Source organism: Sorex fumeus, unplaced genomic scaffold (genome assembly GCF_029834395.1).
Source record: "Sorex fumeus unplaced genomic scaffold, SorFum_2.1 ptg000097l, whole genome shotgun sequence".
NCBI classification, from domain to species: Eukaryota; Metazoa; Chordata; class Mammalia; order Eulipotyphla; family Soricidae; genus Sorex; species Sorex fumeus.
The window spans coordinates 16,708-30,637 of record NW_026606154.1 but is presented as its reverse complement, the minus strand read 5'-3'; the positions used below and the strand labels follow the sequence as shown (position 1 = coordinate 30,637).

Genomic DNA, 13,930 nt, shown 5'->3' with positions numbered 1-13,930 from the left:
TGAGTGTGTTAGTATGTGTATGAGTGTGTGTAAGTGTGTGTGTGAGTGTGTGAGTGTGTATAAGTGTATGTGAGTGTGTGTGAGTATGTGTTCAGGCCACACAAGGTGGTGCTCAGGGCTTCCCCCTCACTCCGTGCTCAGGGATCACTCCCGGTGGGGCTCAGGACACAAGATGTAGTGCCGGACATGGACCCGGGTCAGCCGCTTGGAGGGCAAACGCTCTGTCCGCTGTCGGTCTCGTCTCTCGGGCCCTACTGCAGTCTCTTCCTGAGCGAGATCATTTCCCGGAGGCCCACCGCGGGCCTGATGACCTGAGGGGACGCGTGGGGACAGTGGAGGGGGCAGGGTTGCCGGCTGCCTCTCGTCCTCGGCAACTCACCTTACGGCTCCTGTTTCCACCAGCAGGCAGGGAGCCCAGCACGGCGGATTCCCACCCCGGGGACTGGTTCCGGGGCCTTCTAGAAGGGAATGTCCAGGACAGCCAAGGGGAGCTGCCGCTTCAGCACAGCACGGCCCCCCTGGAGCTGCAGGGCGGGGCGCAGGCAGGGGTGGGGGGCCGACCTCATCCCCCATCCAGTACTGCGCGAGGCCCCTGGCCCTCTCTCTGCCCTGGGCTTGTACCCCCTTTGAGAGGCCGGGTCCCCACTGTCCCCTGGTGCCAGGCTGTGCCATCTCTCTCCCCCAGGGTCGTCCCCCCACACTGCCAGGCTGCGGGGGCTGGTGCAGAGTGTGGGGTTCCTTCTCTGTCCTGGGATGTGGCCGGAAGCCCAGACACTGCCCTCCCCACCAGAACCTCGTACCCCCACTCCTCAGCGAGAATCCAGAACCTTCTTTGTGTCTCCCCCCCCCCACCTCCCAGCGCCCTACAGGCCACAGCAGGAACAGTTAGTGGGGGCTCAGCCCCACCCCCGGGGGCTGCGCGGACGCACAGGAGGGCCCCGTGGGGGCTTCTAGGGCCCTGCTGAGCCAGTGAGTAGGACAGGGGGCGCGCCGGGTCCCCCTTCCCCGTTTCTCTCACTCTGGGACCCATGGCAGGACCGTGGGGGAGAGGCAGGCCCCAGGGGCGGCTGGTTTAGTGGCCAGTGCCTTCTCCCTGGCCCGCACCAACCGGAACCGGCGGCTGTCCACCTCCCTTAGGGTCCGGCCCATGTCCTGGAACCCCCAGGCCTGGGGGGTGCTGCAGGGGAGGGGGCCTGGTGGGTCACACCCATCCGCATCATGGCCTTCCCGCGGGCCCACAGGAGAAACTCGGGGGAGCAGAGGGGGCCTGCGTAGATGTAGGCGTGTGCAGAGACGTGCGAGTGTGAACAGAGTATGCAGACACATGTGCATACACGTGAACGTGCATACGTGCATGTGTGTGTACACGCACGGGTGCTGTATGTGAGCACAGTAGGTGTGCATGTGCGTCTCCCCCTCCGCAGCTCTGCGCCGTCCGTGTCTCCGGTGACAAGGACATCCTGCGGGGGGAATGTCACGGGGACAGGTGCCAGGGTCCGTGCCAGCCAGCACAGAGGTGCCGGCAGCCGGCCATGCCGCAGAGGACTCGGGTGGGGGTGGACGGGCTCAGCCCTGCCTCCCGCGGCCACCTTGTCCCCGAATCTGGGGCGTCAGCACCCGGGCTCGGGGCGGGGACATTCTGTGCTGTGACTTTGCAGTAGCCTGGATTTCTGCGTGCCGTGTCTGTCTTGAGCTCTCTCCTTCCCTCTCTGTCCCTGTGTCCTCCAAACCCAGCGTGTCCCAAGTGAGGGCTCGGGACCGCCCCCCCCCCCGGGGAGGGTCTGGCTGAGGGACTGTGTCAGGAGTCTGGACGGGCTCCGGGCCTCACTTTCTCCATCTGCGCAATGGGCGCAGAAGCCCTGCCCTGGCGAGTGGCGAGACCGGCGGGGACAGAGATGCCTGGGCTGGCCTCGCTGGTCTACGTGACCTTGGGGCTCGCTCTCGTCCCACCCGCCGGCCGGCCGGGGCTTCTGACCCCGGGGGTGTGATGTCAGTGAGCAGTGAGTAAGCGCTGACGTCACGGCTGGCAGGCCAGAAGCTCCGCATCAGCAGTTTGGGGTTGGAGACACACCCGGCCGTGCGCAGGGCCTCCTGCTGGCTCCGGGCTGGGGATGACTCCTTGGCGGGCCCATGGGTGCCGGGAAGGACGCCGGGCCGGCCATGTGCGAGGCCCCGCTGGGCTGGGGCTCAGGCCCCTCATCGGGGTTTCCCAGCCAGGCCCCGTCTGGCCCTCGGGGGTTCCTGGTGTCCCCTGGCCCTTCCTCCCCTCCCCACCTCTTACCCCTCCTCCCTGGGCTGGGGATGCGGTTCCTGGGATGAGTGTCCTCTGCTCTGAGCTTCTGGACCGGTCCCTCAGTGCTGTGCTTTGGGGGATGGTGCAGGGTGGGGAGGTCGCCGGACACTCTCGCCTCTCCAGGCGGGACTCTGGGGGACCTTGTCCTCTCCTCCAGGGCAAGCTCTGGGCACCGGGCAGGGGATGCCAAGGCCCTGGGGTCGTGCGGGGCTGTGGTGCGGGCGGCCAGAGCACGTGCGCCTTTGAGAAGCTGAGCAGAGTGGGGTGGGAGTGGTCGGGGGGCCCCAGAGGTGGCCCCGGGGAGGGGCACTGTGGCCGATGTGGCTGGAGAGGAGCACCCCCGCCTCTCCCATCCTGGACTGCGCTCACCTGGGGGGCACTGGGGAAGGGCGGGCGGGCACCGAGAGCCCAAAGGGGCTGCCATTGCGAGTCACACCACAGACTCCCCCTGGGGGGCACGGGGCGATATCGAGGGGTGGGTAGGTTCTGGGGCCGATGTGATCTTGAAAGTGGGGTCCTTCTCCTTCCCTTCCTTGTCTCTACCCCTCTCTCTTTCCCTCTCCCTCTTTCCTTCTTTCCCTCTCTCTCTCCCTCTTTCTTTTCCTCTCCCTCTCTCCCTCACTCTACCTCTCTCTCTCTTCCTATCTCTCCCTCTTGTCTCTCCCTCTCTCTCCATCTCCCTCCCTCTTTCTCTCTCCCTCCCTCTCTCTTCTCTCCTTCTCTCTCCTCTCTTCTCTCCTCCCTCTTCTCTTTCCTTTCTCTCCTTTCTCTCTCTCCCCCTCTGTCCTTCCTTTTCCCCCTCTCTCTCCTTTCTCTCCGTCTCCCTCTCTGCTGCTCTGAGCCCCCAGACTCCCTGCCCTCTGTGGCTTCCCATGCTGCTGCGTCCGTCCACGGGTCTAACGCACACTGACCCGGCCAGGGGCTGCCCCTTTCCTCGCGTGTGCAGGGCAGGGCAGCGGGGACTATGGGCCACTTGGGGACTCCCCAAGGCCTCCTGTGCTCTGGGCCCTTCTCTTGGCGTGTGGCAGGTGTGTGTGTGTGTGTGTGTGTGTGTGTGTGTGTGTGTGTGTGTGTGTGTTGGGGGGGTCCCTGTAGCCTCCTGGGAGCCCCAGGGCCTACTCTGTGAAACGGGGACAGGCTGGGGCTGTCACTCAGCATATGAGCAATCACCTGGGATGCCTGAGTCCCCAAACTGATCCCCAGTGAAGGGGAGCAGACACACAAAGGTTGCCAAGTTTGTGGGCGATGTGAGACCCAGTGGGCTCACGGGGGGGGGCGCAGAAACCCAGTCCTGGGGGTCCGAGCCAAAGCACAGCGGGGAGGGCACTTGCCTTGCACATGGCCTACTGGGGTCCATCCCAGCACCCTACAGGGTCCCCTGAGCCCCGCCGGGAGTGATTCCTGAGCCTGCTGTGTGTGGCCCAGTGCTGGGGACCCTTCACGTTCATCTGGGGCTCCCTGGGTCATGGTGTCGAGGCTTCATCCCCATGACGAAACCCTCCTGGCCCCCAACCCCAGGAAGAGTCTGAAGCAGGCTGTCCCTGCCCTCCATCTAGCGCCGGCAGGAAATGGAGGCCCTCAGAGGGAAACTGAGGCGGCGGGGAGTGGCTTGTGCAGGATGGCCATGCCAGAAATGGGTCCAGCATCCCCGCACCCCATCCCAGGGGGCTTTCAGTGCCTGAAGGCATTCCTGGGACCCCAAAGGTGCTGCAGGTCTGGGGGGTGGGGGGCACATGGGGGCATCTCGGCCCTTGGCACACATTGCCCTGTCTTTGGTGCCCAGCCCCCGGCCTCCCCCCTGCATGGTGCTCATCTTGTCCCTCCTCATTCTGAGGGAGGGGGACTCGCCCCACGGAGCTCAGAGCAGGCCCACAATGTGCCCCCAGCCTGGTCCCTCCACCCCACCCTCCCTTCCTCCCCCCAGCTCCAGGGGACTCATGGACCCTGGGGTGGGGGTGGGCGGGACCTGGTGAGAAGCCCCCCAAAGCCATTCCGACTCTGGAGACTTTGAATTACAGTGGAAGGGGGCGGGGGGTGCGAGGGCCTGCCCCCACTCCTCCGTGTGTGCGTGTGCGTGTGTGTGTGTGTGAGTGTGTGTGTGTTCATTAATATGCTGACCCCCTGTTTACTGGGGCTGGGGGAGGCGGGAGAGGAATGTGCCGCCCGCTGTCTAGGATTACTGGGGTCTCGTTAGAACCTTAACATGGATGTAAATTCTTCTTTTTCTCCTTGGAAGGGTGGGTATCATATTTTAATTAGTAGTGGTGTCAGAGGCGGGCTAAATTAATTATTGGGAAGCCTGCGTGCCACATGGTTTTAATTTTCACAGCAGGATACAGGGTCTATATTAAAATTTTTTTATTATTATTAAAATCATACTTTGGTCCTTTAGGGGCACCAAGGTAAACTCTGCTCCAAAGATGCCCTGCTTTTATGACTGTGATTTTTGGGGGCTTGTTATGGACCAACAAGTCCCTTGTCACTGCAATTACAGTCTGGGGGGCGGGGAAGAAGGGGCAGGTGTGGGGAAGTGAAAGGGTCAGGGGGAGGAGGGAGGGGGAAAGGGGGAAGGGGCGGGTGGGAACCAGAGATGCGAGCACAGAGAGGGTACTGGGCCTCTCTCAGTCACGCAGCACTCTCTGGGGAGGAATGGTGGCTGAGGAGGGTGTGGGTCTGGACACTGCGTGCGTGGTCAGGGGACAGTCCCCTGTAGCTGCCCTTGTTCATGCAGAGCTTTGGGGACCAGCCCTGGACAGCCCCCTTCCTAGAGAGCCTGATTCTCCTGCCCTGGAACAGAGCCGCTGGGTGCCAGGGCTCGGGGGCAGGGGGGCTGGAATGGGGGTGGGTGCTTGGAGCATGACCTTCCCGAGGGGCTCCCCTTACTGTCAAGTGGTCTCCTTACTATGAGGCTGTTGGGGGGGCAGCAGCAACTCCCTGGACAGCCTCGGACGCAGTTCTGGCGGAAACCAGGCCCCTCCCGGGGTGGGGTGCATGTGGGCGCACTGGATACTGGCCGTGGATACTTGTTCCAGAAATGACAGCTTCTTGGGGTACATTGGCCCAAGATGGGGTGATGGAGGGAGGAGGGTGCCTAGATCTGGATCTCGTGTGCAGCCAGGGAAGGCTGTGTGTGCATGCATGCGTGTGTGTGTGTGTGTGTGTGTGTGTTTGGGGGGCCCGGAGGCCAGGCCAGGGCTGCAGGGATCCTTCAGGCCCCACCGTTGAAGTATCTTCTTCTTTGCTCCCGAAGCCCAGCTCCTAGTGGAGACGGACACGTTCGGCAGCCAGGTCCGGATCAAGGGCAAGGAGACCGAGTTCTACCTGTGCATGAACCGGAAGGGCAAGCTCGTGGGCAAGGTGAGTGTGGGCGGCCGGGAGCGTCCATCCTCCGTTTTCTCCCTTTTCTGTTTCTTTGGTGTTTGGGCCACACCCAGAGATGTTCAGAGCCTACACCTGGCTCTTCACTCAGGGATCATCACCCCTCGTAGGCTTGGGGGACCCTACAGAAGTGCCAGGGAGAGAATGTGGGTTTGTCTCAGGCCAGGCAGGTAGGTGCCTCCCACGCTGTGGTATCTCCCTGGCCCAGTTCACCCCAGGGGGCCCTGCGTCTCCCGCCAGGCCCAGGTCAGCCTTGGCTGTGACTTTGAGGCTTTTTTCTTTTTTGGCTCAGTGGGTCACACCTGGAAATGTTCAGAGGTTCCTCCTGGCTCTGCACTCAGGAATCACTCCTGGCGGTGCTCGGGGGGACCATCTGGGCTGCCGGGGATGGAACCCGGGTCGGTCGCATGCCAGGCAGACACCCTCCCCCGCTGTGCTATTGCTCTGCTCCCCTGAGCTGTGACTCAGGGAGCGGGTGCGGGCCCCCGTTGTTTCCCGGTGGCCATAGGGTCCCGGGCAGTGCATGCTGCGGTGACTGTAGCTGTGCCCGGGGTTTGCCGGAGCAGCGCCTCCGGAACCCAGCCGGGAACCCAGCCGCCGAGTCAGCGCCGGGCCCGGGCTTCTAGCGTTTCAGGAAGATTTTATTACTTTGGAACAGGCAAGAGGGCTGCATGCAACCAATTAGGGCGAGGGAGAGTTGGTGCCAGCGGTTCCGTGACTCTACCATGCTGTTTCGAGGTGTCCCCCCCTTTCTGTTTTTTAACTGGGGGGCCCTTCTTGGCGACGTTCAGACGCTTGCTTTCGGCGGGGTCCTGCTCCCCTCCTTGGAAGGACCCTGCTTCCTCCCACCTGTCCCAGGGCTGTGGAGGAAGGGGTGTCTGCAAAGCAGGTGCAGTGCTGGGGATCTGGGCAGACCGTTGCTTGGTGGTGTGCTGGCAGCCACTCCCTGCTGGGGGAAGGGGCACACTTCAGATTTCTTGCTCTCTTTTTGTTAAAGAGGGGTCTCTCGAGTGAGTGTCCAGGGGAGCGGGATGGGGGTGGAGCGCCTCTTGGTTCAGCACCAGGGCCTGACAGTGGCTGGGTATCTGTGCGAGGGGCCCCCGGGGCCGTACCCTGGGATGCATGTACCTGGGGGGAGGGGCGCATATGGGCTCGAACTGGGACTGGACCATGCAGGGCAGTGCCCCCTGACCCCTGTTCCATCCCCCCCCCCCAGCCTCCATTTTGGGTCCTGAGTCATAGTAAGGCCTGGCCCGGATGACACCCCTGCCCACCCCCTGCTGGTGCACCCAGCACCTCCTTCCTGCAGGGCACGAAACAGAAAACATGGTGCCATGGGGCGCCCCCGCCTCCCCCCTGCACCATCCCCATTTCACAGACGACAAGGCCAAGGCCTGCCCCTCCCAGGCAGGCTCCGCTCCTGCATCCCACACTCAGCTCGCATTCCAGCCCAGTCTGGAAGGAAAAGATTCCAGCTGCTCCGAGCGCCAAGCGCTAGTAACGGGCAGGGCTCTGCTCCGCGAGTGGTTTGAATTAGTGAGTCCCTTGCGCCCTCACCGGGCAAGGGGCTGGGGGCGGTGGGCGCGGGTCCCCTGGCCGGGCCCGGCCTGGCCGTGCGTCTGGGGCTCGGGTGGCGGCCCGACTCAGCCGCTTTGTTCTCCTGCCCGCTGCCCCGGCCGCCTCCCTGGCCCGGCCCGCGTCTTCCTGCTGGAAGGACGGGACGCAGTCTGCAGTGCCCGGGCCTGCCCGCCCCTCCCTCCTTGTCTGCCCAGTGGCTTCCCGGCATCCTGACCCCAGGAGGGACGGCCTGGGGTCAAAAGAGCAACTCCTGTCCCCTCGGGCCGCTCCCGCCCACCGGCTGGCCGCTGAGTCACCGAGTCCACGGGAGCCGGCCCGGTTTCCTGCCCCTCGCCCTCTCTGCTGGCGCCCAGCAGGACAGCACCCACCCCCACCAGTCTCCTTCCAGATTCTGTCTCCCCAGGCTGGAGGGGCTCCAGAGGTGCTCCCACCTCTGTCCACCTACCCCAGAGGTGCTCCCTCCCACGCCTGCCCATCCCAGCTGGCCTCTGCTGCCCCCGGCACCCTTCACTCTCCCTGGCTTCTGCAGCAGCCTGAGTGTCTGCCTTATCTCAGCCGGTCCACCAGGGCAGGGTCCCCCAGACCCTGGGGCTGCCACCCCCCCCACCGGCCCCTGGACAGCAGGTGCTGCCCACGTCCTTCCCTCACTCCCGGGAAGTGGGGCCTGAACGAGCTGACACGGGTGGGAGCCTGGGGTCCCCGCCTCAGAGGTGGTGCCCATGTGGTGGTCAGGGCAGCAGCCAGAGAGGGGCATGGGGGTGGCGGCTGACCCTTGTTTGATCCCTGGCACTGCAGAGGGTTCCCTGAGTCCCGTCAGGGGTCACACCCGAGCACAGAATCAGCTGGCCCCAGAGTACTGCCAGATGGTACCCCCTAAAGCTCCCCCCACACACAAAAAAAGAAAGTTGCAGAACCTCTGCCCCATTGCTCCTCAGAGAGCTGGCGTCCCAGGCTCCATCCCCTGGGTTCTTTGCCACCAGGGGCGGGGCCCAGCCCCACCTGCCTTCCTGGTCCCTATGCCATAGTAGGGATGCCTTTCTATGGGGACTGCCCTGTCTACTGCAGGCCCCTTTGCTTCTGGGCCTTAAAGCCAAGGCCTGCCCACAACCCCACCCAGGGCCTGCCCAAGGCCCAGTCGTTGCCTGCCCACAGTCTGTCATGGCCCCGTCCACAGCCTGTCCACTGCCCTGCCCGTGGCCCCATCCAGACCCTCAGCCACGGCCCTACCCACAGCTTGCCTACCACCTGCCCATGGCCCCTCCCATGGCCCCCACAGCCTGTCCATAGCTTCAGCCTATGGTCATGGCCCTGCCCATAGCCCCGCCCACAGCCTGCTCATGCCCCGCCCAAGACTCCAAAGCCCCGCTCACAGCCTGTTCACAGTCCCACCCACAGCCTTCCATAGGCCCGCCCACAGCCTGTTCACGCCTCGCCCACAGTCTCTCACAGCCCCACCCACAGTGTGTCCACGGCCCCGCCCATAGCTCCACCCACAGCCTGTCCACAGCCCCGCCCACAGACTCCCACAGCCTGTTCACAGCCCCGCCCACAGCCTGTCCACAGCCCCCATCACACCCCCTCCCCACACCACACAGCCTGCAGTCCCCCCTTGTGCTCCCGGATTGGCCATGTGTGCTGTGTCCCGCCCAGGCTAGGGGCATCCCTTGGAGGTCTGACTCTGTGCATCAGTGGCCCAGGGGCCCCCCAGACAGAAGCTTCTTGCTTCCTGAGCTCAGACTGCACCCCCAGCATGAATTCTCTGTGTCAGGCAGGAAGCCCTGGTCCCAGACCCTGTCTCATTGCCTCATCTGTGCAAGAGATGACAGAGGGGCTGGCGGGGCCCCCTGCACCTCTCTGGTCCTCACTGCATGTCCCTGAATGCCCTGGCTAGCTATCCAGAGGTGACACAGTATCTGCTCGGGGCCTTATTCCCAGGTCGTCCACGCAGCACCCCCTCTCTGGCACCCTGTCACTGGGTGTGACCCGGAACAACCAGGCTGTGAGGGCGCGACATTTCTCTGTCTCCTGTAGGGAAAGCCCAGGGCTGGGTCCGCTTTCAGATCAAGATTGGGGACTAGGCAGCACACAGGGGTTAAGACGCTTGCCCAGCCTGGTGCTGCCCCTGGTTTGACCCCCAGCATTGCACGGGTCCCTAGAGTCCTGTCAGCAGTGAGCCCTGAGCACAGAGCCCGGAGTAAGCCCCGAGCACCGCAGACAAAACACAATTAAATCAAGATTCGTCTTCAGAGCAAGTAGGAAGAAACAGGACTCTGATTTGGAAAGGAGAAGGTGCGAGTCCAATTCTACAGAATCCCTGAGGGTCTGGGATGCCAGAGGAGTTGGCATTTTCCCGGGATTTGCGGGGGCTGAGAGGGTCCCAAGCACAGTTTCTGAAAGCGCCTGGCTGCGACCAGGGCCACGGGGAGAATGTCAGGGAGCTCCCGGTGGGCAGCTCGGAACGGCGGAGCCCTGTGGCTCCCGGGGGTCCTTGAGCCTGGGGTCCTGGGAACTGCATTCCCGAGCCAGGATCCCCTCCTCCTCGCTGCCCCGCTCCTGCACACAGGCCCCAGGCTCCCCCCACAAGGCTCCTGCATAGCTCCGCTCTCCCCCTGGCCTGTGAGTGTCCCCGGCCTGCTCCGTGGCCTCCTGGAAACACCCCTCCACCTCCAGAGAATGCTTTCTTTCCCTGCCCGCCCTTTCTGCAAAGTTCAGCACTTTCTCTGCAAGGCCCAGGCTTGCCCTCTGCACAAAGGTGAACGTTCCTGGAAGCTCCAGCCCGTTTTCCACTTCAAACAAAAGGCTGGAACTCACACCTCACCTCCATGCACGGCCAGAGCGCCAGGCTTCCAACTTGGCCGGGCGGCCGTCCGGAACGAGCCGTGGGGCTGGCCTAAATTTGGAGATGTTCATTGGAAACTCGAGTGTTGCCGACTCAGCCCGGCCAACTCCCGCTTTCCCACCCTGCCACCTGGGGCTCCCGGGCTGTCTCAGGGAAGGAGGATCTCTGATCTCTGCCTTCTAGAACTCCTTGGGGCCGGAGCGGGGCGGGTGCTTGCCCAGCCGGTTTTCATCCCTGGCACCCCATGGGTTTCCCCCACCGAGCCTGGCAGGAGTGATCGCTAAGTGCATAGCCAGGAGTAAGGCCTGAGTGCCACTGGGCGTGGCCCCCCCAAAACCAAACCAAACAACCCACCAGCAGCACTTGGGGTAGAACTGCTCTTCAGAAACAATGTTGCAAGTTCCTTACTAGGCAACAGGCTCATTACCATGCCTGCCTCACCCTTCTGATGCGGGCATCATGGTCCCGATTTCAGATGGCAAGACCAGGCAGCCTGAGGTCCCGCAAGGCAGCGTGCGAACTGATTTAGTGCAGAGCTCCCCAGTCCAGTGCTCCCGGCCCGGCACAGGCTCCCAGGAAATTCACATCCTGGCTCCTCAGTTCCATAGCTGGCAATCTCGATTCCAAAGGCACTACTGGAGGCCGGTCATGGGAGAAGTCTTAGGTGGGGGACCCTCCGGCCCCTCAGTGGGACAAGCATCCTAATGGGGGCGCTCCTTTAGTGTTGCAAGTGAGAACAGACGGGAAGGGGCTGACAAGGCAGTCAGGGCGCCGAGTGGAGTGGGGTTGGGAGCCCAGAGACTATGACCGAGTGTTGCTCTCTTTCCTCTCCTGCCCTGGGTCTTTGGGTCCCGGGGGCCAGCTGGTTAGGCCGAATCCTCCCTCATGGTGGTGACAAGGCTGCCTACGTTCCCAAGTTTAAACCGAGAGCCCAGTTTTGGGGGACGCCGCTCATCCCCGGGGCCACTGGATGTCGGGTTTTACTGGCGGATCTCTTGGTAGCACGGGAGTGGAGAAGGGGGACACGGGACAGAGCCTGGACAACTGCTACATAAATCGAGGGTAGGGGGCCGGGAAGAATGCAGGGGCAGGGTACACAGTTCCTCTCCAGCAGGTAGCTAGTGGCTTCTTGGGGCTGCCGCCCCCCAACCCAGTTCTCCCCCTCCCCCTCACTGCCTCTCCTCTCTCCCCTCCACCCCATAGCCCGACGGCACCAGCAAGGAGTGCGTGTTCATCGAGAAGGTTCTGGAGAACAACTACACAGCCCTGATGTCGGCCAAGTACTCTGGCTGGTACGTGGGCTTCACCAAGAAGGGCCGCCCCCGGAAGGGCCCCAAGACGCGGGAGAACCAGCAGGACGTGCACTTCATGAAACGGTACCCCAAGGGGCAGGCGGAGCTGCAGAAGCCCTTTAAGTACACCACAGTGACCAAGCGGTCCCGGAGGGTCCGCCCCACGCACCCCGGCTAGGCTGGCCCCGGGGGCAGCGCAACCCCCCCACCCCAGGCCACCCCGGCCACACTCACACTCACAGAGAACTGCCTCAGAGGAATATTTTTACATGAAAAATAAGGAAGAAGCTCTATTTTTGTACATTGTGTTTAAAAAAAAAAACAGAACTAGAACTCTTAAGTGGGGGGGCGCGATTTAAGGATCGTAACGATTGACTTGAAACCCCCACTGACAAGACGCAACAACGCAGAGGGACCCACGTCCAGCACCGGTACTTGTCTCTCTCTAGGAACAGACAACGCTCCAGGCGCCCAGAGGAGGGCACGAACGAGATACACGACACTCAGAGAAACCAAAGTCCTTTTTCCCAAAGGTTCTGAAAGCAAAAACAAACAAAAAACAAAACAAAAAAAACAAAAAAACAAAAAAAGTAAAAAAAAAAAGAGAACGAGGAAATAGTGACATCCTTCTTGTCCCTCCTCCGAAATCTCCCCCCTTCTCGTCCTCTTCCTCACCCCCAACTTCCAACAAAAATCGCTGTCTGGTTTGCAGTCATTTATTTATTGTCCGCTGCAAGCTGCCCCCGAGACTCGCGCAGGGGAAGCGTGCGCCCCGACTTCCGACGACAGACGCCTCGTCCAATCACGGCGACCCTGCATGGCTCGCGGTTCTGGCGGATGCTGCTAAGGCCCCCCCACGACTCACGTGACCTAGTACACCAATGATAAGGGAATATTTTAAAACCAGCTATATTATATATATTATATATATATAAGCTATTTATTTCACCTCTCTGTATATTGCAGTTTCATGAACCAAGTATTACTGCCTCAACAATTAAAAACAATCGACAAATTATTTAAGACACCCTGAGGTGGAGTGGGGCCCCCAGGCCCCTGTGTGCTCGTCATTCTGTGATCTTGGCTGCGCCGTGACCAGCCCCCGCTCCTTCCTGCCTGCCTCCGTGCGTGCGTGCGTCCGTGCAGGCAGGCATGCATGCATTCATTCATGCATTCATTCACTCCTCCCCACCTCCAGCAGAGCATTTAAAAGCCCTTGAATGCAGAGATGAACCGGCCCTTGAACAAGGTGTGGTTTACACGTGTTTGCCCCCTCGATAGTATCCCTCCGATTCCTCATCAGCCCTCTGTCTGTGGGTCCTGAATGCAGGGGTTGGTTGAGTCCTCGAACACTGATGTGGTGTAGACAGAAAACCTGAGGATAGGGCCGGGAAGGTAGAGCAAGGGCCAGTTTATACATTTTGCATGCAGGAGAAATGGGCTTTATCCCCCACACCCCTTTGAAAATGATGCCAGGGGTAGCTAGAGGTGAGGGGTGCAGGTGAGGGCGCTCTCTCTGCCTACCTGCCACCCCACCCTCTGCCTAGGGCCCTGTTCACACACTTCTGGGTGGATCTGGACGATCGATCGAGTCGGGGCACAGAAGCCAGTTCTGAATGGCTCCCCAGGCATGATGAGCTCGTGGGACAGGCTCGAGTGCCCTAGAGTGAGGGGTGAGGCGGTTCGTTTTACAGATGGGGAGACTGAGGCCCATGGAAGGTGGTTGGTCTTCGAAACCACAGACAGTCTCAGCCCCACAGGCACCCTGCCCTCCCTGTCCCATACACCCCTCCTCTGGCAGCTCTGAAGTCTTGGTGGGGGTGGGGGCCTCTGTGCAGAGGGGAACAGGAGCTTCTGGAGTAAATGGGGGTGTCTGGCTGTGGGGTTCCTGCCCACCAGGTGACTCTCACTCCCCAGGATGCCCCATTAAACAGGCAGAGCCCCACAGCCCCCTTCCTGAGGAACAATGGTGAATGAGGTGCTAAGGACGTGAAGGCCCCCCTCTCCCCAGGCCTGCAATTAGCAGAGGGTCTGCAGGAGGAGTTAGGTGAGGGCTGGGGACCAGATGGCCCTGAGGCTCATCCTGGCAGGTCCCCCCTGCCGTGCACACCCTGCTCAGGACCCTCATTAGTGCATGGACTTTCTACTCACCTGCTCTGCTAGCAAGCAGAAGGCCTGCAGCCCAGGCTGCCCTCCTGGCTGGCTTCAAGTCCAGACTTTAGTCTCTGTCCCGCCCCCACCCTGCCACCCCCAAATGCACTGTTGCACTGTCCTCCCATTGTTCATAGATTTGCTCAAGCGGGCCCAGTAACGGCTCCATTTTGAGACTTGTTGTTACTGCGTTTGGCATATCGAATACGTCAAGGGTAGCTTGCCAGGCTTTGTCGTGCGGGCGAGATACTCTCGGTAGCTTGCCGGGCTCTCCGAGAGGGGCGGAGGACTCGAACCCAGCTCGGCCAGGCCAGCTGCGGCTATGTGCAAGGCAAACGCCCTACCACTGTGCTACCGCTAATTGCCATCTTCTGAGTACCAGCAACTTTGTTTGGAGGG

The 13,930-nt window shown here is 61.9% G+C and overlaps 1 protein-coding gene across 1 annotated transcript in view; it reads left to right on the top strand.

The window, feature by feature from the left end:
* The window catches only part of FGF18 (fibroblast growth factor 18), a 28,559-nt gene extending 16,844 nt beyond the window's left edge, over positions 1-11,715 (top strand). Inside the window, exons 4-5 of the mRNA XM_056133114.1 lie at positions 5,544-5,650; positions 11,292-11,715. Of these exons, the coding sequence (XP_055989089.1) occupies positions 5,544-5,650; positions 11,292-11,558 (374 nt within the window). The 3' untranslated portion in view covers positions 11,559-11,715. The remainder of the gene's footprint in view (positions 1-5,543; positions 5,651-11,291) is intronic.
* Positions 11,716-13,930: the final 2,215 nt, after the last annotated feature.